The 27,082-nt window shown below is 42.6% G+C and overlaps 1 protein-coding gene across 1 annotated transcript in view; it reads right to left on the bottom strand.

The window, feature by feature from the left end:
- The window catches only part of LOC6541645 (Down syndrome cell adhesion molecule-like protein Dscam2), an 81,326-nt gene that overhangs the window by 10,995 nt on the left and 43,249 nt on the right, over positions 1 to 27,082 (bottom strand). The window contains exons 4-7 of the mRNA XM_001968603.3: positions 24,712 to 24,972; positions 24,455 to 24,651; positions 4,427 to 6,616; positions 3,144 to 3,650 (exon numbers count right to left, since the gene is read on the bottom strand). Of these exons, the coding sequence (XP_001968639.1) occupies positions 3,144 to 3,650; positions 4,427 to 6,616; positions 24,455 to 24,651; positions 24,712 to 24,972 (3,155 nt within the window). The remainder of the gene's footprint in view (positions 1 to 3,143; positions 3,651 to 4,426; positions 6,617 to 24,454; positions 24,652 to 24,711; positions 24,973 to 27,082) is intronic.

The raw sequence follows: 27,082 nt of genomic DNA, 5'->3' as shown, positions 1-27,082 counted from the left end.
CAGTCAGCTGTGCCAAGGCTGCCGATGACCCCCCTTGAACCCAACGCTTTAACCCTTCACTACAGCTGAACACATGAAAAACATGCTCGAGAGGCAATCACTGCAAAAAAGAAGGATTGGCAGCATTAGGCATGCACTCAAAGAAATGCATTTAACGGCTTTTGAAAATGTAGTTATTTGAAAGAGATTTATTTGAAATATTTATCAGGGACCAAAAGCAATTTACAAACCTTTTTTTGTTGTAAAATGATATTTTTAAGAACTTGTGTATGATTTAATTGATCTGGCTTTTTTCTCCTATTTTGAGCTACGTTTTTGGTGCGCGCAAAACTATTTTGCGGCTATTTGCTTTGCGGGGCTGCATGTTAAGCCCAGAATACTGCACAACTGAACTGAACTGAACAGCATGGAACCCCGGGTCCGGAACCCCAAGAATTGCATTGAAAATGCCCCCCACCAGCGGAATCCCAAGCGAACTAAACTAAACCAAACCCAACTAAAACATGGCAGACATTTGTTGGCCCGACGCGCGGGTTCATGGCTTTATTTATTTAGCGCATAAATTTGGCGAGCGCGGGATTCCTGGTGTTCTTCTTTTCACCCAGCTATTTTTTCCTATTTTTATTTGTATTTCTATTTTACCTCCTCTCTATTTTCGACGCTTGGTTGCCTCTTCTCTCTGTGTGTGTGTGTGTGTGTGTGACGACATTTGTTTGCATTTATTTGGTTTTCCGAATTCCAGCTGGTTGTTTTGTTGCGCATTTATTTGCTGGAACATGTCCTAGCCGCCGTCTAGCCGTGGGCGTATTCCATATTTAAATATATATACCATATATATATACCCAGAGACCATGACTTCTGATTCTTTATCTCAAGAGTGCAAGAAACTTTCCAGCAGTCTGACCGGCATAACTTAAGCCGAGGGACTTGATAAGAGCTGGTAAGTAAGTTTATGGAAAGCCGAACACAGCTAAGTAAGTTTAAAAATATAGCAAGAGTGTTCCATCACTGAACATTTAATCACTGAACATATTTACTGAAAATTACAATAATTATTGAAGCATTGCTGTTCTATATCAAATCAGTTTCACTTGTATGCCAATCCAAAACTCCGGCTGACCCCTTGCCCCACTGATTTCATTGGTTGAACTGCGCTTGATTGTTTTTATTGCCGTCGCCGGTTTACATGCAAAGTTCATTAGGTTTTTAGCCTAGGTCGAAAGCAATTGTGGCCACGAGGGAAACGGGGTAGCGCACCAAAGGACCCGAATTGGGCGGCTGTTAACGAGCCCGAAAAGTGCAGGCAACTACAACAATGAACCGACAGAACTCTCAGTCGTAGACAAAGTGTAAAATGAAGGGGTTTATGCACGCAGAAAAAAACTGAGTGCAATCGCACTTTAAATGTGAATAGAAAATGCATGAATGTGCACGAGACATTTGCCGCATGTACCTTATTTTACATAATTATTACCAATTTTTCATTGATATGGCAACTGATTTTCAACTGAAAGGCAAGAATGTTATTTTCCGTGCAGTGCACACGACTTTGGCGGCTGGGTGCGGGAGGGGGGAGCATCTGCATCAGGCAAAGGACATTTTGGTCGGGAGCCGTGTGTTTTGGCTCTTCGCTTGTGGCTGCTCTGCTCCTTAAGCGGCAATTAGCGCTCACAATGAATCGCAGAGGGGGGAGGAAAATGGAGTTTTCCAATGCTCTGGCTCCTTTTTCGTTCCCTGCACTTGCAACCCTTTATTATTCATGCCACTTTCACTTGGCAAATTAGCTGTTACTGCAACTCCTTCTCTTGCCTTCTCCCACAATCGTTTTTAAATGCAATTAAGTGGCAGCCACCCCCTTAACCCCTTAATGCCCCCTAAGTGAGCCCCTGCTAGACTAAGCGCCTTAAAATTTTAATTGGCCTTCGAAAACAATTGAAACACGAAATTGCCAAAGCAAATTGCTGCTATTTGGAGGCTTAAAATACGTAAAAGCAAATTAATGCTTACGCCGTCCAGTTAAATGCGAATTTTGCTCCTATCTATGCGGTTGAAAAAAGAATTTTTTATGTTCACATTATTAGAAAGTGCCTTACGTTTTGGACCTCCCCATGTGAAAGGCTACAATCTCCGCGCGAAAAAATGTGTGTGTGGGTGAGTGGGCATAACAAAAAAAAAAAGTAAACGAAAACCAGCACAATTAATAATGAATTGTGTAAAACCGCCGAGGGGTAAAAAGCGAGGGAGGTTTTTATTTTTCTGAACGGAAAGCTTCTGTCCAGCTTTACGCATTCAAACAGAGTACAAGAGTCACGGTGAAAAGAAACTGGGGGATTCCCCCACTCGAAGGGACTCCGCAAAAAATGGGAGGACAAGTGGGCGGATGGGACGTCACGATGAATGGACGACAGCCACAATTGCAAAATGGAAAGTATATTACAAAATGCTACCGACCAGCAACAACAAACGGGGTGCGGGGTGGGAAAAAACGTAACAGCAAATGTTGAAGCGTTTAGAAAAAATTGCTGTTTCAACAAATTTACAACGGAAGTGGAAAGTGCTTTTCCCCGCTTTTCCCCACTTTTCCAGGTGCGTAGAAGGGGGCAGGCTGCTGACAGAACACAAACCGCGCTTGATGAATGCTCTCGCCACCATCGATTTGCACTCAACTCCATTTCGCACTTTTTCCCGCTTTCGAGGCCAGCATAATTTCGAGCAAGAAAAAATAGTCATGGAAAGCCCCTTTGGATGCCACCACAGCCCAATCCACTCCAAAAGTGTTCCTTTCAAGCGTCAGCACGGCTTTCATTTTGTGCGGAAGTGTACGTATTTGTGTGGACAATGAAAAATCACCGCAAACCAAACGGAGGTGAGTGCCCCAATACCCTTGGATAAAAAGGGGACCCTAAGGCCACGTCCCAACCGGAAGTATTTCTCACTTTGGTTTTCGATCTTTTAGTTCTGTGTGTGACACCTGCACGTGGCAAACACCTGAAGGTTTACATAGGTATTAAATGGGTTTGCCAAATCGCATTCCTATCTTGTCCACATGACATCCAAAAATACTGCTGTGAAAATCTTTAGTACCTTCCTATATTCTGTAGAGCATGAATTATTTAGTGGATTTTTATTTTTTCTGTACTCACATTCATTTCCGGGCATCGTGTGTGCACTGAGTCCAGGTATCCCATTGACGCCAACGCCACTGCCTCCGATTCCGCCCACTCCGCCGCCCATTCCGCTGACCACGCTTCCGCCCACGCCCACGCCCACCACGCCGCCGCCCATGCCAACGCCCACCACCCCACTGCCCGGGTGATAGCTGTATCCGTTCTGGGTGGCGTACAGTGCCGTCTTCTGATCCTCCATGCTGAGGGCGAGATCCATTGAGTGTTCCAGTGCCTTGTTGTCCAGCCCGGAGGCGGGGTAATAGGGGGGTGGGGCCTGGTTCTGCTGGGCGGCCACAATCGAAGGACGCACCGAGTCCATCTCGTAGTCCTTGGCGGCGGCGCTCTTCTTCGATTGATTGCGCTTGCAGCGGCAGAACATCAGGATTAGGCCGGCGAAGAGGGCAAAGACCACGCAGGACACGATTATCGCGATGAGAGTGGGCGTGGCCAGGGCACTAGCCTCCGCTATGTACGGCCTGCCAACTAGAAAAAGAGGCGTGATTAGTTTAGCCAGCCAAAAATGGATAATCAGTGTAATCAATGCGCCTCTGTAAATATTAACAGCTTTATCGTAAGCTGATAAATTTATCGAACATCGCACATCGCTTATAATTGATACATGTGGAAATCTATATTTATTTAATTGTAAGGCATTTCTATCTGGCTATTAAACAGCTTTATCGTTAGCTGATAAAGTTATCGAACAAGTCGATGATATTATTAGCATCGTTTATAATTAATACACATGGAAAACTATATTTATTTAATTGTAAGGCATTTCTATCTGGCTCTTTGCAAGGCAAATTCTTAGCTGCATTTCAGTTTTGGGCTCTGTAGTCGAGGGCGGGATGAAATGAAGCCATGAAAAATGCATCGCGAGGAGTTGAAGTGGATGGATGAATGGTTGCCTGGCTGCTTGGTGGATGGCTGAATGGTTGGATGGATGGTTCGCAGTCTGAAAGATGGGTGGCAAGCAGTGAAGAGACCCACTGACGGGATGAGTGATTGATGGCTCGCAGGCAGCCGGTCATTCAAGTGGTGCAATTGCTCGTAATGGCTTTGCATATAATGGAAATCATCAGAATCGGTGCGAGTTTCCAGCCAGCCAGCCAATACTCTATTCATTTTCCACCTTCACTTCACTCCGGCGCATTCCTCATTTCAAGAATCCCAACTTTTAACTGAGAGTCTTTGTTGTGATTGTTTCGATTTCGCGATTAACTTACTCGCACTATGGTGAAATGATTTTTGGTACTCACTTTCTGCGTCTGTGTAATCGCCGCAGTGGTCGGGATTGGTCCTCAGGCACAGTTTGACCCGCACAGTGGGACTGTTTTCGTCCTCGAGGGCCAGCGAGTTCAGACCATTGCCTTCCTCGTCCTGGCTGATGGTGTGGCCCAGAGCGCGTCCTCCTCCGACTCGCCGCGTTCCAATTATTCTGTCGATGATCTTCTCCTTGTGGGTGGGTCCGTTGCCGGACAGCTGCAGGTTATCCATGGTGGTCACCACCTCCCAGGCGGCCATCGGCGAGTCCGCATTCACCATGGTCTCCACAATGGCCACCAGATTCAAGCACGTGGCCCCCACATCGATGCCGACAGTTCGAGTACTGGGCTCATAGGTCACCTGCAATGGTGGCGGAATTCTGCTGACCTTTGTCGTCACCATGATTTCACTGGAGTACGGTGAATCGCTCTTGGGATTCAGCGCCTTGACCTTGAAGGCATAACTCTGGTGCTGCTCCAGGGCTGTTACCTTGCAGGGAATGTCCTGCTGGCAATCGACTTCCACCCAAGCTGAATTCGAGTTGGCCAAAGTGGCGCAATCCGGTATCAATTGCTCTTCCCTGGGCATGGCCACACGGCGATAGCTAACAAAGAATTTGGTCTTGCTCAGACCACCATCGAATCCGGGATCCCAGCTCAGTGATACGAAATTGTGACCCACCGCGGTGGCTCTCAAGTTTGTGGGTTTCTCCGGGGGTCCTTTCTGCTGCAGTCTAATGGGCGCTCGAATCGTGTCCAGGGTGTTGGCCACCCGGCAGGTGTATTCTCCGTAATCCGAATGAGTCAGCGAGTTAATCTTGAGCACGGACGTATAGATGTCATTGTTATCGGTGGTGGTACTAATCTCGTAGTGCCCATCCGAGGACATGGTCAGCGGCGATGGATTGTTGCCAAACTGCCATTGGAATTCGGGTTTGGGATAGGCCTGAACCTTGCAAACCACCTCGGCGGTCTCCCTGATATCGAAGGCCACCTTGTTATATTGATGCAGTACAATGGGCTCGTGCTCGATCCTCAGCTGCATGGACGAGTTGGCCGAGTTGACTTCGTTCTGGTACAAGCAGGTGTACAAGCCACGATCCCCGGGCACTAACGCGTTGCCATTCGGTCTGGCCTTTCCGCGGAACTTAAGTTGGCTCTGCACCGTGACCATGCCGTTGAGTCCCTGATCGGGATTGGTCTGTACCTCGTACAGATTCTCCTCGGGCAGGATTTCCACTGCGTCCTTCAGCCACTTAACACTGGGTGCTGGCTTTCCCTTGGCGCTGCAGGTGACCGTATAATCCGTATCGGCCACTCTTCGGGTCATATGCTGCTGCAGCTTGGCCAGGAACTGCGGCGGCTGGTGGATCTCCAGGACAATGGTGGCCATCATTCCGATGCCCAGTTCGTTCACAGCATGGCAATGGTATTTGCCCTCGTTACCCAAGTGAGCTTTGGGTATCGAGTACTGAGGGCCTTGCGCCAGGATTTTCTGCGTGCTGGAGAACTCTCCATCCATGTCCCTGAACCACCTGTACTGGGGCACTGGCCAGCCGGGCGGATTGGCGGAGCAGGTCAGGGTAACCCCATTGCCCACATGCACCACCGGCTTGTTGGGCGTTATGTAGGCCTGTCCTGGTCGATGGCGAACTAGCAGGGCCACCGTGGAGTTGCCCACTCGTTCACTGCGCTCCATTCCCTGGCTCTGCATTATGTTCACGGCTCGGCAGATGTAGTTTCCGGCATGATCGGCTCGCACGGAGGTGAGGGTCAGCACATCGCCGTTATAGCGAAAGTCGGGACTGTTCTCCTTGAGCCATTCAATGGTGACGGGCGCAGGATTGGCTGTGACATTGCAGCGAATGGTCACCGTATCGCCCTCTTCGGCCTCCCGTGTCTTGGACTCTATGACCACCATGGGTGGGTACAGGATGTCCAGGATGAGCTCCTGTTCTCCGGTCTTACCAAGACCGTTGTCCGCAATGCAGGTGTACTTGCCGGCATCTTGAACACTCACTCGATGGATCGTGTGAACTAATGAGGAGCTGATGAACCGACCATTGCGATTCCAACGGACATTGGGAACCTTCGGCTTGGCATCCACGTTACACTCCAACTTGGCAGTCCGGTCACGTTCCACCCGCAAAGGATTCTCGGGTCCAACCTCGACTCGGGGGTAATCTGGAAAAAAGCAGAGGCAAAAACAGAAAAGCAGGAAAAATTAGTCAAGTCACACAGGCAGAATTGGAATCAAAGCAAACCGCTGGATGAAAATTAATAAACACGCAGCATTTTTGGCATAATCAGGCGGCATAATCCGAAACTTCTAATTGAATTAGTCAGGGAAAACGAGGCGGGCGCACTGGTGGTTATGATTAGTCTGCTGATTAGACACGAAATTTGTCAATTATTAATTAAACTAATGAAGTGTCCGAAGGTCGGCCAATGCCAAAGACTCCTAGCGACTCATTAGCAAAGTTAAAAGGAGGAGGAGATAATTTGTCGTTAATAGAAGTGGTAACCAATTCAGCTGGGCCCTTCTTTAGTTATTTAAATGAACAAATTTCCCGATTTATTTTTGAGCTTTACTATATAGTTTTTCCAATACCTTTGCATAAGATTCTGAAAAACTTAAATTAAGCCACTTGAATGAACGTGAGGATATCCGTGGCTCTTAAAAATAAGTTTAGCACAGGAATCCTATTCAACTGCAGGTAATTTCCTCCCCCATTCCCTACTCGCTCGGAAAACTCCGCCCCTGCACTTCATCACCGAGTTAGTGGCCAAGTCGGAGTTGCTGACTGCAAGTCATACTTGAGCATTAGCAACCTCTTATGCACCGCACCGCACCGCACCGCAAATGGCGTGAAATTATGTCTGAGCCACCGCAACCACTTTGTAATTAACTGCCCCCTGGATAAGTGTCGCCAGCTGCCTAATGACTTTGCCCATAAACCCGCACTCCGCACCATTGACGGCCGGCCGGTTGGCCGGCGAAAGAAGTGAAAATGTGGCGGCAGTCTGGAGAACTTTAGCGGCCGCAATCTTGAGAAACTGGAGCACGGTCTGCGACTGGAACCCTTTACCCCATCCAACCGGCCATCCATCCATCTCCACTTGCGCCATTCCTCCATCTCCTCCTGCAAATTATAGTAAATTGCGCGATTCTCCCGTGGCTACCTCTTATGAAAGGTCTGAAAGGCGGGTTCAGGTGTCCCAGCACTCCAACAAATTTTTGCTTTTTTGGCGACAAAGAACCTACTATAGATACCTATGGATATTGAACAAAAGGCAAGCGCTAAACTCATTTGTAGAATTGCAGCATGGGATTCAAACATATTAAGTGCATAAATAGCTAATCTCATAAAGTGAAGACAATGTTCATCACTCATAGCATTTTCTCAGAGTGTAGCTTTAACCCCAGCTCAAGTCGCAGAATCGTCTTTGCGTGTTTATGTGCGTGTAATTACATTTGATTGTCTGGCTTTGTTCGCCGACTCGACGACCATTAAAGCATTGTTTGGTTAGAAATCAAGACCAGCTTCTGTTTCACTCTGTTCGCTATATAAAGGGTATATACAATGTACAAGTATTACCCGAACTTACTGCGCTATTTTCAGTTGCCGGGCTTGCCACAGTTTTTGTTTGCGTTCTTGCCCGCTAAATGGCTTCAAATTGGCTTAATTGTCACTTTGCGAACATGTTTTCAGCATTTGGGCCAGGCCGTTTCTGCACTGCATTCCTGGGATTTTCCGGTTGGGAAAAGGGCAAGGGGTAGTGACCTGAAAATAGGCCCTTCATTCCCTTGATTACTTTAAAATGGACCCCGGCCAAACAGCAGTCGTCGAGTGAAGTGAAGTTCCTTCAATTATTTCCATAGCCAACGCTTCGTGTTCATAAATAATCAACCAAAATGAAAGAGACGGGCGCCAGGGAAATGAAAGAGAGGGAGCAAACAATTTTATGCGTGTTTTGCATATAAATTTTTTTGCTCAACGCCCTTGGACATGGTCCTTAAATTATGTACGCAAATAATTGAATTAGTTTACAGGACCAAAAAATAAATGGGAAGATGCGAAAAATAAGGGGACCCCTGAAAATCGTGTTAGAAATATTTTTCCAATCAATTGCCGAATTGTTGCCAGAGACCCTGGCCTTCCCCATTTACAAGTACTCAAAAAAAAAAAAAAAACGACCCAACCATTCACTTGGAAAATACTATTAGCAAACACAAAGCACCCTCAAACAAAAGTAGATGGGAAAAAAGGAAAACCATCTCTTAAACTGACAACCAAAGCAGGAGAGAATTAAAAATGTAGTTTAGATCTGGGACTGTACAGCAATCTTTCTGGCCAGTCCTGAATGAAGAGACAAATAGGCTTAATTTCATTTGGTATTTTTCACATTCGTCCAACTCAATTTGGCAACTCGAATAAATGCGATGGGGTCTAACGCAATTTGTCGAAGGATCTTTTTAAGCAATTAGCTGGGTCTAAACTTGGTTCGTGTGCCTAACGGATTTAAGGAATTAAACGACTAAATGAATGAGGACAAGTCAAGCTTAAAATATTATTTCTTAAGAGCTAACAAGGCTACAGCAAATATTCTTTGAAAAAACTACCAATTTGAGCAGCCAGAAAACAACCATCAAAAGAGCAATGAAATTAGAGAAAACAGCAGTCAGCTAATATTAATTTTAATTTTAATTACCAAAAGGCAATGAAAAAAGAAACGGGAATGTGGCGCGCGAGCAGCAGATCCATTAAAAATAATCGACAGAGCTTTAACTCCCTCAATGGCCGTTGCTTAACTTGGCCAAATCCAATTTTGATGTGTGGACTGCGGGTGGGAGAGAGAGCGGGCGGAAAAGCGGTCGGAAAAGCGGGAAAATTGTGGAAGGCACGCGCTGAGCCACAGGCCACAAAAGCCATGGCAGCCAAGGCAAAAGCGATTTGATATGACCAACCAGCGCAAAACCAAACCGAACGAACAACTCGTCCTTGCCACGCCTCCCCACCCCACCGCCTCAGCCCCCTGCATCCATCCTCCAATTTAACCCTCCATCCATTCAAGACACGCGAAATTGGCAGGCCAGAAAACATTTGGCCCGAGGTTCAAGATAAATGATAAGGCGACTACGACTTATCCCCAGTTCAGTTTTTCCTCAACCTTCTCTTTTGGTTTCGCCTCCGGCCCTTCTATTCGTAACTAATGAATGCTAAGTTTAAAAAGATACACAAATTTTCCAGCAGATTCAAAAAATTTAAGAAGAGCCATAACCAAGGCTGCCAAAAGTCCCAGAGGCCAACCACTTTACGCTTAAATTAAAGTTGGGTTGGCAAGTCAAGAGGTCATTTTAAATCAACTAATATTCAGGAAGCTTTCAAAATAAATTGACAATAATTTATTACCAAATTCATTCCAAATAACCAATAAATAACTTGGACATGTAAAATCGATACATAGCCAGCCGCTTTAGCTGCCCAAAACAATTAACGCATAACTTTAAGCAGACAAGTGTCTTAAAATGTTATTGACCCATCGAGAGATTCGGCCCGAGCCTCCTCTTCCAATCACAGTCTTATCAAGAGGAATCTCTCCTGGATTCTCCTTTATACTTCCACATCCAGTGCAGCCCTCGGCCTGCCAGTTGTGTGGCATCTTCAAGTTGATGCTGCCATGATTTTCATCATCTACTAAATGTTTTCCTTGGCCTTTCAAGTTTTTCTTGTTTCCAAACTGCTACATATGGATGTGGATCCACAAACAGCTCCTCGAACTTCTTTCAGCATCTTCTCCAGCTGCTGAAGCTCCGCTCCTCCTCCGTGGAGCCGGACTCCTGCCATGCCCAACCTAGCCATCTCTGCCAGATGGTTTGCTTGTGTAACTTGTTAGTTTTCTTTAGTGGCCCTACACGGGTTTCTCCATCAGAGACACACACAGGCCAAACAGCTGCGGTCAAATTAAAAGTCCAGGTCAGCACTATAGCGCCATTTAGTTTTTTAATGATTCATATAGATAAATGTTCATAAAAATGCATTCAAATGCTTATTATTAAACAACGAATGACTCATGCGTACATTCACTTTTATATTTTAGGTTCGCGATGGCATTAGCATGCATGTAGGCGATTTTGAAAATATAGGCCTATTTTGTCAGCCGCAACTGTGTCCAGTCAAACACACTCCCGGCACTCGCATAGGAACGCTTGTTCCCTGTCTTGTTTTGCTATTAAGTCAAGAATTTTTATAGCATTTAGTTGGAAAAGCTGCACATACTTCTACCTACTCCGTCCCCACCCGATTTCCCCCGATTTCCCCCGATTCCTTCTTCTTTTTCGAGTGGAGATACGTACGCATAACTCGTGCCTGCTGTCAGCGCATTTGAGCTATGAGCTCTTGTGGTTTCTGGTTCGGCTTTTTATTAGTTTCTTGTTTGGTTTTCGGGGACTTGTGTGGAGTGCGAGCACAGTGACCAGCAGTACTGGCCATTTCTGGCTAACTAGTTACTAAATTGAGCGCATAAACTAAAACAACTGCGGTCCAGGAGATGGCAAGAGCAAAAAAAAAAAAACACGCACAGAAACAAGAACAGCAAATAGCAGTAGCAGTAGCAGTAGCAATGGAAAAATAGCAGAGGAAACTCGTTGGCCACTGCTCATAAATTACAGGAAGACATATTCAACGGAGACAAATAAACAAGTTCCCCTTCCCTGCCCCTGTTATCCATCCATTCCCAGTTTGGCGGACAGTATTTAGCTGTCACATTAGGTAGGGTAACAAGAAAATCATTTAATTGAACAGATCCAACCAGTGGGATGCCAAGAGTTACAGAGGAAGCTGTAGAAGATACTCAGAAGCTGTGAAAAGACATGGCAAGGTGCTTTGAAGTATGTTTGCTAATAGTAGTTGGCCACTCTAATTTGAGGCGTATATTCAGGTTAGTTTATATTTAGAAAGATACTCGAGTGACGCACATTAAATTCAAATTCAAATCAAAGCTAAACATTAGTAAGGAAAAACAAAAGTTCCCCGCTTGTATCTTTAAATGCATAACTGGATCTAATACATCCGAACGTGCCCAAAACTGAACCCGCACATAAACCACAAACTCAAAAACGTGCCTGAAAAAGCAAAGCACATAAAAAATACTCGAACACTCATGAGTTGTCCAAAGTGAAAACACTTTAAAGCGATCACGAAGTGGATCAAAGAGAAGCATACGGCATTCTAAAGATATAAAGATACACAAAATACGTACGTTTTTCGAGCAAAATTTAAGGCTTTGTTGTTTCAGGTTTCTGTGTCATTTTCTATGGAAAAATCTCCAGAATTCCTGCGTTTCCTCTTGCCCAACGTTGAAATGTGCAAAAAGCTTTTGAAAAAAGCAATAAGAGAGCAAAACCAACTGATAAAAGGACAAATGTTTATTGTACTAAAAATTTTATTGGCCACACACATGCAGATACCAGATACCAGATACGACAGCCTAAGATATTTCTATATATACATATATATACTATAAATCTGACAATGGCTGGCCATAAAATGAAATCAAATTGTGCCAACGAAAGCAAATGTTTGGTCAAAAACACACAGTATCCGAAGAAAATTGTTGGTAAAATTCAAGCAAAAGATTTAATAAATGTTGCATGGCCTTATGAACTCCTCGATTTCCCCGGAGCGAAAAACATATTGATAAACTACAGAGCAGACAAACAGAAACTGCTGCAAATGAACGTGTAAACAAACAGATGTATCTGTGCATCGGGTGTACAAAGATACAAATGAGCAAACACAACATAATTGGAGAGCAACGCATTCCCATCTGTCCAGTTTATTTTTATGGCACACAATTTGTGGCAAATCAATGAAAAGTTCTTCTAATTTTATGGGCCTCCACATGTTTTTAGGCGTAAACAATTTCGGATCTTCACCTCTGAGAAAAACAGACGCAATCAAAAGCTGCCCCAAATTAATTTAAAAGGCAAAAGGAACAAAAAGTTCCTGCCCCGCTATTTAAACATCACAAATTTTTGTAAATTGTCTGGTTGGAATTTTAATGGTAAACAAAAAAAAAAATAGAAAGGGAGCTGGCAAATGGAAAATGGGAAATGGAAAATCCCGGAGAAGGAGGCTGCTTTAAATAGGCAGTAAAATTATTGACAAAGTTTTCCAGGCGCACACATGGAGATCTGGATAGGAAAAAAGGGAAAGGGAATAGCGGAGCCCGCAAACGATGTCATTAGTGTTGGGAAAATTGCTGAGGGAAAAGGGGAGGAAAATACGAGTAGCCGGTCCAAAAAGTAACAGTTCGAGTCGTGGGCCAAAACTTTTGCTTTTATTTATTTACTTGACGCGCAACAAAACACAGACGTACAAAAAAAAAGTAAAAAAAATAGGTTCTGAAACGAGGGCGAAAAAAAGTAGGTAAACAAAAGTTCTGGATAGGCTGGCGAAAAATTTAGATGCTCCGGGGAGTTCTTTTTGAGTGCAGGGAAAGTTTAAATACCCTTGTGGGGCAGAAATTTATTTTAAATACTGCAGACCCAAATTAAAAAGGAAATATTTACTTATTTATTTAATATTTACTTGGCAACCTTAAATTATTTAGCAACAATAAATAACCAATATGTTAAATTGCTAAAAATTGCACATGTTAAATTGCTAAAAAATGCACACGTTAATATTTGCAAAATAGACTTTACCAACTGGCATTTATCCCCTAGAGTATTCAATTATATGGGGCAAGCGACTTGCAAAGGCCGACTAAATGAAACAAAATGAAAGCACACGTAAAGCAAATTCTTGAATGGCGTAATTTTCCAGCAGAAGGAAAAAGCGATGATGAAGATAATGATCATGATCCCAATGATGGAACAGTTGAGCAATTGCAGCGGGCTGCTTTGTTTAACTTTCGAGTGAAAATGTTTCGGCGAACATGAAAAGACTGCGGAAAATTGTATTCGAGAATTAGGCGCAAGACTTCACGAGAAATAAAGCAAATAGGGGAGGGGAAAATAAGGAAAGAAAAGCTAAAGTTTTTCAAACAAATCCTGCTGTGGGCAAAAGGGAAGAAGAACATTTTGGGGGAACCCCATCGAGTCATAACCTTGCACCATAATAAACTCAATAGCACTCTTCCTCTATTTTTGCTAATGCATTGTCCTGCCTTTTGACCTAAATAATTAAATTCATTGAAGGGCCACAAAAAGACAAGACAAGGAGCACAGAAAACGGAAAAGGAAAAAGAAAACTCTAAGGCAATGGGAAACTAAACTTTGCTTTTAATTTCGCCCTTGCATTTTATTTCGTTTCCTTTAATTTTATGTTAAATTAATTTGACGCTGCACCTCCTTGGCTTCATCGCAATAGAAAAAGCAGATGCCCAGACAGATTTTCATTGCCTTTGTAAATATTTAGTTAATTTGACAAGATTTCTGCTTCTTTTGTCAGTCCGGCAAATTGCATTAAGGCGGAAATGGAAATCTGCAGTGCGTATCTCTATCTGTATCTGTATCTGTATCTGTATCTGTATCTGTATCTGTATCTGTATCTGCCAGTGACACATTTACTTTAATTTCCTCGAGAGGTGTCTGAAAAGGCAATGGAAATGTGGGCGTTTGATGGAAAAGTTTCCGTCTGGTAGGAAGTTTAGTTTGGGTCTGCAGATCTGAGATACAAGAGGTTACTGTCTCGCTGCCATGGCAATCTGCTCCTGAATGGATTTTGTTTCACCAGATAGCCAACGAAGGTAGATGTACATAAATAGGGCTTGGACGAACACAGGGCTTGGCTAAAACAAAGGAAAGATTATGGCTTAATTGGGGCACGTGGACTTGCTGACATGGGAAGTGAGTGTGCCTATTGTTTTCGGAACTTGTGTTCGGTATAGATATAAGTATTAGCATTTAGAAAATAATTTCTCTTAGACAAATTTGAAGGCAATTAAAGCAATCTTTAACTTGAATAGATACTTTTAAATAATGTCAATGTTGTAGGCATTGTTTCATCTTAGAAAAGGGGACATTGTTCCAGTGATTATTCTTATTTTTACATTCGATTTTCTGGTTTTCAGTCATGATTGCAACACCAGCTGCTTCTGTTGCCGTTTCAGTTGCATAACTTGGGGCGCATCATCATGGGTGTGTGTATGTGTGTGGCAAGAATTTAACCCTCTGGGGACACAACGCCGGCTACAAAAAGCGTACTGAATCCACTGCTATTTCAGTTGTGCCAGTGTTGCTGTTGCTTCACTCTTGTCGATGTTGTTCTGTTTTTGTTATCAGAGGCCGGCGGGCAAAGTCGGAACCAAAGTCGCCACCGTTTCAGCCTTTTGGTTTTGGCCCCCGGGTCACATCAGCTGCCATTTCCCCTCTATAAAGGGGGCCTCTATAGTTCTGCAGTTCTTCTCTGCTCTATTTGCTGCTGCAAGTCAAGTAGATGCTGCACTAAATGTAAACAATGCCCCAGTCCCTCGAAAGCCTTCTATTTCTCCTCCGGCTGCAGCGACAGCAGGCGAAATGTAAATAAAATTTTTTAATTTACCCTGTGGCTGCCACGTGTGCGTGCAGCAAAGTAATAATAATAAAGATAGAGGGAAATAAAAAATTTTGAAAACATCCATCCATGCAACAATACCTTTTAAATGTGAAAGTTCAACAGTCTTTTTTAAACTATAAACTTAAATGCGACTTTTTAAGCTATTTAAAAAATCCAGTAAGCCCTTTAATAGTAAGAAATACGTAAATAAGTCAAAAATTTCGTGGGTTTCCATTTCATTGCTTGCCTTTTCTCGCAGTGCACTGCCTTCGCATTTTTCCAGCAATTTCTTTCGTTCAATTCTGTTTCAGCTTCGGTTGAGTTGAACTCCAGTTCAGTTGCATTTACTACTGCTGGCAGAAGCATCTGCATCTGCCGCATTTGCTGCAGGAAATGTATCTACATATGTAAACGTGCAATATTCAAGATTGTTGTTCATATTGCTGCCAGTTGTTGTTGCCCAACTACTGTTGGTTGTTTGCCATTTTAGCTTCTGTAAGTTGTTCCATTTGTTCAGCACTTTGCGTAGTTTTCTTGCTGTGCGTTTGCTATCCTTTTTTATATTCCATTTGCGTTTTTTTTTTAGTTTTTTTGTTCTTTTGGCTTTTCCCGCCCTGCAACCTCGATAGTTTTGCAGTTCGTTCTGCCACATTTGCTGGCTTTATTTGCCTGCAGATTTTTCATACTTTCGTTTACTGCCGTGGCTCCATTTCCCCCCAAGAAATTTCTTATATGCGAAACACACGCGACCGCAGAAGTAGGGACCTCCAGCCAGTTGGCTGTCAATTGTTATGCACTCTACTAACTTTGGCGGGGTATTATCCTTCGAGTTACCACACATGATAATGATGATTTATGGCCTCTCCAACCTAGGGCATTCGCCAAGGAACTTGTAGGAAAAGAAATTTATGGAAGTCATTCTCACGAAGTTCGATTGGGGAACTAGAATGCCGGATTTGGCATCAAATGCCGGAGGGCCAGAATGCTTAGTATATTCCCCAAAAATAATTAACTTCAAATTAAGCTCTCCTTTTTCTTACCTATTCTGTACCCATTGCGTCTAAGTGATTAATTATCTTAAGTTAGATATATAAATATATTATTTAAAGAAATCCTTGCATGTCAGTTTTGGCAATACAATATTCCTATTATATGCAACCTCTTCCGGTGGCAGAGTATTAAAAGTTTGCCATAAATTCTTTCAAATTTGACTGCAACATGCCCTGAGCAACATGTGTGCCCCAAAAACTTTAGTACTCCAATGTTACGCCACATTCTGCAGCTTCTCCTGCCTCATCGAAAATTCCTTGTTTGCAACTCTTTTACTGGCACAATAAATTTATATGTGTGTCTTGATATGGCTGTAAATATTTCGAATTTCGCAGTCTTCAGCGTAAGCCAACAATAAAAATAACATTGGATCAGAAATTTAATTTAAGTTTAGATATCTGACCGCCGACATTTAAGGCATTTTCCTGTTTGACCTAATTAGCTTGATATGTAGAGATTGTGGAAAGCCAAACATAAAGAACTTTTAATTAGCTAAAAAAAATGTGTGAGGCCAAAGAACTGAAGGCAAATGTGCAAAAAATTTAATTAAAATTCAATTGAAAAGAAAACCAAAACAATTCATATTTCTGGTCAAATTTACAATTCAATTTACACGAAAAATGGACAAATCCCGAGGCCAGTTTTAGACAAAGTGCGCAATGCAATTAATGGAAATCAAGTTTTGTGGGAAGAGAAAACAATGGAACTACCGAACAATAAAATCTCTATAGTTTTCAATTTATAAAAGGAAATCTATCTCTAATTCCTTTTGGTTTTCAGCTGCCACATTTGCCGAAAACTTTTTATCAACTGACTGAAATCCCTGGTATAGTTTTGGTGGCTTAAACCGGATTTTTTTGTGTTTAATTCAATGTACAGGTATTGCGGTGAACTTATTTTGTAAAATATCCCCGATTTTCAGTTTGAACTGCACGGATTGTACTCGTCATAATAAAAATCTCTCGCATGATTTGGTTGCATTTATACAAATAAATTCACCTAGCATTTATTTTAGAGATATTTGGCTCCCTTTAAGTTTTGGCCAGAAATGCCACAACAAGCTAATACGTCTAATGATGTGGAAGCGCAGCATATTTTTAATAAGAGTTCGCAAATGAGATGTGCATAATGAGGCTCAAGCGAGAAATGAAAAGAGGAGGAGGAAAATGTCCTTTTTTTTTGGGTGTAAAATTGGTAAGCTGATCATCAGTTGCACTCGGTTTGTGGGTCCCAGTGCTCAATTCATTAGTTAGTCAGTGGAAAAATATTTGGACTGCAGCTGCAGCTGGAAAAGTGTAGAAATATCAGGCATTTCTATTCCGCCTCTCACCATGACTTCTACCATCATTCTGTGGAGCAGCTCTTGTGCGTTGGCAAAAGTCAAATTTGGCACGAAAATTTTGTAAATAAAATTTTTGGTGCGGCTTGTGCAAATTTGCACACATTGCGCAAATTGCATTGCATTCTCCGCTCGAAAACGAGATGGGAGATGGAAAAGAGGTTGGTGGAAAGTGGGAAAAGTGGGTGGCACACAAAAAAAATCAGCTGGCTAATATAAAGTTTAAATATATTAAGTATGCAAATCCCGTTTTAATGAAAAAATAAAATTTTATTAAAATACGCAAGCCCGCTTTTGTATATGAAGGAATTCGAGCGAACAAAAAGCTAAATGTTGTTCTCTGTGTACCTGCCTGCACTGCAAAAGTCAAACAAATGTGCAAAATTAGCATTTTGACATTTCAATTTTGAATATTATTGACATGTTTACGTACGTACATACAAACATGTGTGTATATTTTTGGGAGTATCTGTAGTGTTTTTGGGTGTGGGTGGGTTCTCGGTGATTTCATAGCTACGTAGTTTGCGAGTCCCTCAACCGGTTTTATTGAATCGCAAAATTTACTTTAATTAGCAGCAGATATTTAATGATCATTGTCATTCCGGTTGCCAATGGTATTGTGGGCGTGGCAGTTGGCGTTTGCTTTCCAGTCCATCCAAAACAATGCCGAATCATTGTCCATCCTTTGGTGCCCCCCTGAAAAGCCCCCTCTTAACCCTAGAAACTGCGACAAGCGACGCGTGCTGTTTGCTCTGTTGACATCATACACATATCCTCATCATCATTGTCATCATTGTCATCATCGTCATCATCGCCATATGTATGGCAACAATAGGACCTGATATGGGCGGGGGATATATGCGTATATCGCCATCATCATGACTAACAATGCAAAGTTTGTTTTGGTCGTTTGGCATATCATCGAACTGGGGAACTGAAGAGCAGAGAAATAAAACAGAAGCCCGCAGCAAAATTGAAATGTTTTACCCACTCCAAAGGGGCTTTATGCGTTTTCTATTTGTTCAGTTGTCGCTAACGCTATGGGTTATATACGAGTATATATGTTTCCAGGGGGAGTTTCTTTTTCTCTATTGTGTTTTAATAAGACAGGTTTCGTTATGGAATTTAATTCATCAGAAGCTCAAATATTGCATATATTCTGCTCAACTTGGAATAATTACTTTTCCCAGTTGCATAATGTTAGTGTGGGAGACTCTTGCCCCAAGGAATGTTGTCTTGGCTTTTACATAAGTCTCTAATTTTAATCGCCTCGAATGTCAAACAAAGAAAACATTTCAACCGCATGTCTGCAACCTTATCAAACTTCTTCGCCCTAGCCCAACCCAAATTCGCAACCTATCCTAACCCGAAGCCCAAAAACCGAAAACCGAAAGTGACCTCAACACGCAAAATCGAGAGAAATGGAAATGAAGCGTCAAAATGTGAGGCGGCATTTTTGGTTTCCCTTTCGGGAGGGAAATACTCTTTTCTGGATGGTTAAGGATACATATTTGCGGAAAATTTCTATACACCCACACACACATGTCCTTAGAAAGTTTCCTTTATTTTGTTTCTTTTTTTTGAGGGGCAGAGCAATGTACGATTATTTGTGGGGAAGCCTTTTTGTTTCTGCTCATCGAGAGGGGGTGGCAGAAAAAAAAAAGTCTGACATAATGTGGCCAAATGTGTAGCCCAACAATAAATGAAAATTGTGTGCAATTGTCGTGCCTTTCATAGCAGCCTTTTGTCTCGAAGTCCCTCGAAGTATCCCTCGAATTTCCTCAACTTGGGATGTCACTCAGCTTTTGTTTTCCCCCTTTTCTTTTTGCCAGCCCCCCTCCCCCCTGATTGCTCGCTTTTTTTCGTTATTATTGTTGAGCCAGTTCCAGTGGCATTTTGAGTTGCCTGCGTGTCTCGCAATGCGCTCGTTATCCTTTTTATTTGAAGTTTGCTTAATGCCAAGTAAATAGTACCCGACATCCACATGTCCTCTTGGCTTCCCTCGGCTTGCCGCCCCATCCTGCCCCATTGTTTCATCTTTCGTTCTGGCCGCAAATGGCAGATGTTATCCTGTGGCTGGTTTCCCCCAGCTTTCCCTCTTTTCATGGCTTGTTGCGGACCGAAGAGCGACCTTTCCGCCCCTCGACTCCCGTTTATTGACGTTAAGTTGGCTGTTACCTATGACCCCCTGGACCTCAGACCTCAGAGCTCGGAGCTCCTGCGCCCAGACTCTCCAGACTCACCAGACTCCAGACTTATCTGGCGCATTATCGTCATCATCTTCAATTTAATGCGTCGACGATGCCACTCGACAATCTCTTTTTGTCTTTGCGGCACTTCCTGCCAAAGGACATGTTTGCGTTTATTTTCTGTGTGCATGTTTTTTTTTCTTTTTTTTTTTTTGGTTTTTTCCCGGCTCGTACTCTAATGTAATGCCACTTTATATGCCGCAGTTGATGCCTTTAGAGGCTTTTGTGTTTACGCCATGTTAAGCCTCGAATCCTTGAATGCCACAGCCGCAACATCCTCGACCATTTCTATTTTTACACTTAAATCAAAAAGATGCGCCAGTGCTATATAGATTATAGTATAGAATTGGTGTGTAGATGCGTTCAAGATTGTGGCAATTTAGAAATATGCATTGCTGGCCAGAGAACTGTAATGTGTTCTTTGAGTTTGAACACGTTATTTGTTTCAGTGCGTGGCAGCTTCTTTCCGGTGTTGCATGTGTATTGGCATTTGCTTGGTTGATTTTCATGTTGTCCCGCCTATTTGGCTGTGACAATCTACCAATCTGCTCCCCTCCGCCCACCCCAGCAGGATTTCCCCCATTTTCCGCCCAGCCCCACCCACTGTGGGTGTTAAGGCCCAAACACAGAGCAAGGTCGTTTCCCGTTTTTCCATATGCCGCATTTACATTTAACATTTCCATTCCCATTTGAGGACGTGCTTCGGTTCGGTTCGCTTTGGTTTTGGTTCGCTTCGGTTTTCCTCCCGGCTTTTCCTTTGGCTTTTTTATGCATGATCTCATCGCTGACTGGCAGGTCATGTGACAGGCCTACTCCTCTTTGAACCCTGTACCCCCGCCCCCACCCCAGCTTTTCCCCCATTTTCTCTCCATTTCGTACTCTTCGCATTCCGTTTTCCGCTCTTCTCGGGGGGCAAGACAAAAGTTAATTGCCTGACATTAAACTATGGAAAACGATGGACCCCTGGGAAAGGAGTTGGAAAAATTGAGTTTCCTGTGGTTGCAGGCCCTGCAGCAAGTATCTCTTAATTATTATTTTTAAAGAGCATCCCCATTAAGGCCAGTCAAGTTGGTTCAGATGGCTTACGAACTGTTTCTGTGGCTAAATGGGATGCAGTAACTTAAATGAAATTACGCTGACGTTATTATGTTACGTAGAACCAAGCCAATGATTTGATTAATTAAATATGTAAGCATACTCTTTGAGTATGTTTATTGCTCTTATTAAATTAAGATATATACATTTTAGGAATAAAATCTAAAATTCATCTAAATCTAAAACAGAAATCCGTTGGTGAGCACTTCTAATAGGCTTTTTCAGCCCATTTCTCGCCAACTGTAAAAATAGCATGTGAATTTCCTCCTATTTCCGCATTTTAGTATTTTTTTTTTTTGTAGCAGGGCGCTAAGCTGCCAACAAACTTAAGCGGTTTTCGAGCTGGGGACAAAGATTTGACAGCAAAAAGAAGGGAGTGAGTAGACCGTGCGAGATTTGGCCCTGCCTTGTCAGCTTAGAATCAAAAACAAAAGCCCCTTTCCATATATCCCCGTAGAGCAGCTGTCTGTTGCTTGACTACTTTCTGCAGGTGGAAAATGGGGAGGCCACCCACCGACCCACCAACCCACCGTTTCCACGCTTCTCAGATCCGATTGGCTTCATCAGGAATAGAAAAGGCAAGGTAAGGAGCGACCCTTTAGGCCAAAGGCAATACATTAGAGCCACGGCCAGATTAAACTTGACTTTGGCGCTTCCATTTTATCCAGAGGCCATCTGAGAAATTTGAAATTATTGCCATCGTTGATTTTTCGTGGCAATTTTGTTATTTTGCGGTTATTAGCGCGACAATTTCCACTGCTTTTCCCTGCGATTTATTGCCGGCCATTTGCGAATGAGTTATTATGGGAGATTAGGCCGAGAACGTGGCTCATTTTCTGATTAATTTGTAGGTGTCAATGGGCCGAAGAGCGAGAGCCAGAGCCAGGAAAAGTGAATTTTTATTGCCCAACGTAAATCACTGTGAAAAAGGATAACAGCCAAGATTGTCTCTCGGTTTTCCCCTTCCCCTTTCTCTCTCCTCATTTCAATTAAATTGCTTTTGATTTAATTTCAGAGCTCAAACTGTTGGCTAAGCAAACAAAACCGGAGAGGTTTTGTCTGTTTGGGTTTCAGTATATGGCACAGAGAAAAACGAAGAATCAGTTGATTTATTTTCCAATTGATTTATAAGTACTCATATTTATAATCAGCGTGGGCTTTGATTTGCTTATATCCAATTTAAATGATATTATTGGAAATTTAATGCATGTATGGATTAAAAAACTTTGCTTGTGGGGAAAATGCCCAACTTTTCTGTGTATTCACCTGATTTCTCAGCAGCCTAAGTCCTTTTTTCTCTCCATTCACTCCCTGTGGATTTCTTGCCCGCAGCAACCGCAAAATGCCTGAAGGCTGGCAAAAGGAAAAGCGGACAGGACACAGGCAGGACATCATTTCCCTGTTTGATCTACTCAGGACCCTGCTCTGCTTGCTTAAAAACGCATTACTGAAGGGAAAGTGGGGGAAAATGGCAAAGGAAACCCATGTGAAAACCGGAGGTGACCGCAAGTGGAAATCCTCAGCCACAATCAGAGTTCACATATTCTTTACGGACTCGATTGGTTTGTTCTGCCTGCTAACCTTTTTTTTTTGTGCTGTTTTTTCCTGCACTTTCTGTGGTTCCTGTTGTCGTTCCAAAAATTATTGAAACTCCATCCAACAAATCTAAACGCAAGCAATTAATAAACATTTACAAATACAAAGCCCTCGAAATTTACTTTGCGGTTTCATGGTTTTTCCAACATTTTCGCAATTAAACCTTTTTGAGTCAACAAACACTTTAGATAAACATAATGAATCTGATGCCTGTATCTATAGGCACTCATTTAATGTGGCTTATGCAAATGTGGGTGGCTGTGGGCGTGGCCTAAGGCCGACTAATTAAACCGTAGGCGACCTATATATTTTACACAAATTCTTACACGTGTATCTAATTTTTAGTTTGGAAATGCCCCTCCACTGGATGGAATCCATTTTAAGTGGGCGTGGTCGCGCCAAGGGGCGGTTAATTAGCTTTGCGTCCATATGTGTCCATATATATTCAACTATTTATGATGCGTTCGTGTAGTTTTAACACAGTCAGGTGAGCATTACTCATACGACGTGTGTGACGACGTTGGCGGTTGGCTTTAATGCATTTCCAGCCGCTGTTGTTGTTTACCCTACACATTTATTGGCTCACTGTGGTGGTGGAAATATTAGCCGTGGCTTGTTTATTTTGGTTTGGAATGCGGTTTTATAGAGCAGCTCATTCCTAACATGGAAAATTAGAGCTTGTTCTAAGGTCAAAATAAAATGTTAGACTACAAGATGCTCAGCTGCATTTTAGCATTATACATTTTAGTTTCAGCAATTTAATTATAACATTTTGAAATCTCTTTCCACAAACTATTGTGCAATTCCCACGAAACTCGCCCTATTTTTCTCTCCCTTTCCCGGCAATTAGCACAGTCTTCTGACCACTTGCATTTGGTCCTCTTTCCACTACTAATACTAATGCGAACACTAACACTAGCACTGATTCCACAGCCATTACAGTGGCCTCTGCATGTGTGTGTGTTGTTTTTGAATTAATTACACAGTTGATAGCCATGGCGATAGGTAATAGTAGGGCCATAAAGCCAATGCTACAGTGAAAAACATACTAGGCACATTAAAATAAGAGTTAGCAGCTCTTAACAACTGGTTCTAAAATCCCAGCATACTTTTAGACACCTGCTAAAGTGAATCTGAGACTGGAATAAGTTGAAGCGAAATTGCGAGTTTATAGGAGCCCCATTTTCGCTCTGTGCATAGGTGTAGGCCCAAACAGTCGATTGCCTTGCCACGGCGGCCGAGGCAATATTTCACTTTATTTGCCTTTTGATTAGCCCTAATAGCCGGCGTTAACAGCTAGCAGGTCACACACGCACGCACACTGCCGCAATTTCACTAATACACTGCCACTTGTTGCAACAACAACAACAATAACAGCAACAACAACAACAATTAAACAACAACTGCGACGAGTGGCACATAAATTTGTATTCTAATTACTTGCGTTCAGTCAGCAGCAGGTCGTCGGTTCAGGTCAGCATTTGTAATTTATGTGCCTGGGTTTTGTTGGCTTTTTAAAAAAGATATATGCGATTATGCGATTGTTGGTCGTGCTCGTTGCTGTTTATTGCTAGTGTGTGTGGCTGGTGTGTTTCGTGTCGTGGCTGGTTGCATCTAAATACTTTAAACGAAATGTGTCATGTGCATTTGCGATGGGAAATGCGAAAAACACAGGGTTAAACGCCGAGGACTGGCTGTTCATTGTCTCCTTCCTTCATTATGCTAATTTGCAGATATTCAGATGGTGTTGTAATTGCCGCAAAGCATGCAAATTCAGCGAAGGTCGACTTTTCGGATGGACGACTCCGCGTTGAAAAGCACTACAAAATACCAAGACTCCCCCATTGGCTGTACTAATTAGCAATGGTCAAGACTCGCCATTTATGGAAATTATTTTCCATGTCAGACTGGGCAAATTATTAATGATGCTCAAGTGGTTTTGGGTGTGAGTAATTGCAAAGATAACCAGGGGATTGGAAGTGGGCGCATCGCATCTCTATGCTGATATTTCACTGAGGGCTGTATTAATCGCATTTTAAATGGACTCCCTTGTTTATTACACATCGGATTGCAGAAGATGCAACGCTCTGAGTATGCCGCAAATATTGAGTATATTTATATATTATATATTTAAGAACTGTCTACTCACAGTTTACATTCAAAGTGGCCGTGGCCTCCAATCGTTTGCCCTCGTTCATGGCTCGATTCCTGACTACACACTTGTACTTGGCACCGTCATCCTCCCGGCGCGGAATTATGGACAGTGTGGCATTGGTGGGCTGATCCTTGGTTCCGCCCTTCAGCACCGTCGCTGGCAGCGGAGAATTGGAGCCCTCGCGATACCAACTACATAAATGGGCAAAATATGAGTATACTTCAAGTGGGTTCAGGTACATCCGAACTTACGTTATGGTGGGATCGGGGGAACCGCCGATGCTGCTGCATGTGAGCTCCATGGGCTTATCCTCGGTGGCCACGGCAATGTTTCCCGGCGAGATCACGGGTGGATGAGGTGGTGTGAGCACCGTGAGGTTGTGGAACTCCTGATGGACATCCGCGCCCGTTCCCTTGGTCTTGATGCGGCACTCGAAGCGGCCATTATCGCGGTTGTAGGACACGTTCTTGATCTGCAGATCGTAAATGCCGCGCTCCGGCTGGAAGTCGAGTCTGGAAGGAGGAGGAGTTTCAAAAAATAAGTAACGGGCTTTATGCGAAATTATAAATCTGTAGTTGCATGCATTAAATACTTTAATATATAAATTAAAGCAACGCTTGGGCTGCGCATTGCGGTATTTTTCGGAAAAGCGGAAGAGGAAACAAGCTTCAAAGGTTAAATGTCAAAATCCAGTCAATCAATTTCCATTTGCTCCGAAATCAATTTATTTTTATTTGAAAACTTGCAGGCGACTTCTGTGCGCCATGCCAGACTCTTCAGTGGCCGTCACTAATTGTGCTAATATTGGATTTTCCCACTCTTGTCCTTGACTCGCTTCCTGTTTTCTGCCCGCAGGTGGCCAAACTTTAAACGCTCGTAATATAAATAAATACGAAATCGTAATATTTGACGAGGTGGGCGAGGGGGTGGCAAGGAGTTTTGGGGGGAAGCGAGGAAGGACCAATATAAATAAAATCAACGTTCGAATAAATGTTTGCATATTTTTCGTAGACAATTTTCAATAAGAACCTGCGTCTCAGACACAGGCAACTCAAGTGAAAGGTAAACAGGGAAAGAAGGAAAGTAATTTTCACACAGTCTTCGGAATTTCACCAATGTTTACCTTATTGTTATTTTTATGTGCCGGACTATTAAGCTCTGAGGGTTCTTATGGCGTAATTGCTTTGCAGCACCGTAAACCAAATTAATTGCAAAAATTTTTATAATTGGAAATTCAATTTTTCTTATTATTACTTTGCTTGCAAGAGTTCTTTGTTTCTTGTTTCAATGTACAACATTTATTTTCTCATATTTCCATGTGACTATTTTTATGGAACTCACAAACAAATTTAATGTTTAGTTTATACATTTTTCAAATTCAGCTGTCTGTAGCTTCCGTTTTAATTAAGTCACATTCTAAATTAGTGAATAATTAATTCGGAATTTGCAGTGCCATGTAATCTTAAAGCACCAACAAGTGGAAAATTCGCTGCCTTTTATCTATCCCAAGCAAAAAAGCACAAGTTTGTCAATTTTCTGCTATGGCTTCCATCAGACATTCATTCCCCGTCCTTCATTTATCTTGGCTTCATTTTGCCAATGTCTTAATATTTCAAGGCCACTTCAGTGTCCTCCATTTACCATTTTTTTTTTGGTGCTGCCATTTTTCACAATTTTTCAATAGGATGACGATGATTATTTGGTCGTCATCGTCGTTGTCCTGGACAACTACTGAAAATTGATGCCGCCCGAATGCGCTTCGCTGGATTCTCGGCTTTTCGTCGCTGGCCAGTCAGCAGTTTATTAGATTGGCAAACAAGATGACCCTCTACCCACTACCCACTACTCTCTCCCTCTGCCAGCTCACAGATAAAATTTTCATTTTCCATTTGCAGAGACTTTCCCGAGTTCGTTTGTCAAGCTGCAAGTGGACTTTTGACTGACACTGAAATTGGTTCTCATCTCGAGCATTTTTAGCGAGTGGGGGTGGCACATTTGCGTCAGTTCCGTCGGATTTTCTGAGACATCTTAGCTTTGTGCACTTTGGTCTAGACAATTTTGCGATTCTAATTGGGCTGGCTTAGGGCTCACACTGATTAGCTTGGTCGCAAGTTCGTTTTATTTACTCACTCATTTCACTCTTGTGCTAATTGCTGCCAAAAACCGCAGTGCCATGGAAAAAAAAGAGGAAATAAAACACGCGTTTGTGTGAAAATTTAATTTGCCAAGCAGCAAACCGCAGCAGGACGAAAAAAAAAACACTGAAACTGCCCAGGTCTCATGGTCTTGAAATCCCTAAACTGAACGCGCAGACAGGCCAAAAAATTCTGGGTAAAGAACGAAAAGGGGACCTAAAATGCACTCAAAAGAACAAATCTAAATTTTTTTATTTAAAACTATCATAATCAAATGTAAGAAAATTTAACTGAGTAACACTTTAAACTTAAAGATTCCTTTACGAAATATAGGCACTATTTCTGAAATCGAAAAACCTTTTACACTTGATATAAAGTCTAAGCACATGTGCAAAATTTAAAATGTGATAATATCTATGACTGAATTTATAACTTAAGATTTTCAGTAATCTTTGACTGTTCTTACTCCTTATTCTTACTACATTTT

Source organism: Drosophila erecta, unplaced genomic scaffold (assembly GCF_003286155.1).
Source record: "Drosophila erecta strain 14021-0224.00,06,07 unplaced genomic scaffold, DereRS2 tig00000055-arrow-pilon, whole genome shotgun sequence".
Taxonomy (NCBI): domain Eukaryota; kingdom Metazoa; phylum Arthropoda; class Insecta; order Diptera; family Drosophilidae; genus Drosophila; species Drosophila erecta.
The sequence above is the reverse complement of the archived record's forward strand: the minus strand, read 5'-3'. Positions and strand labels throughout refer to the sequence as shown.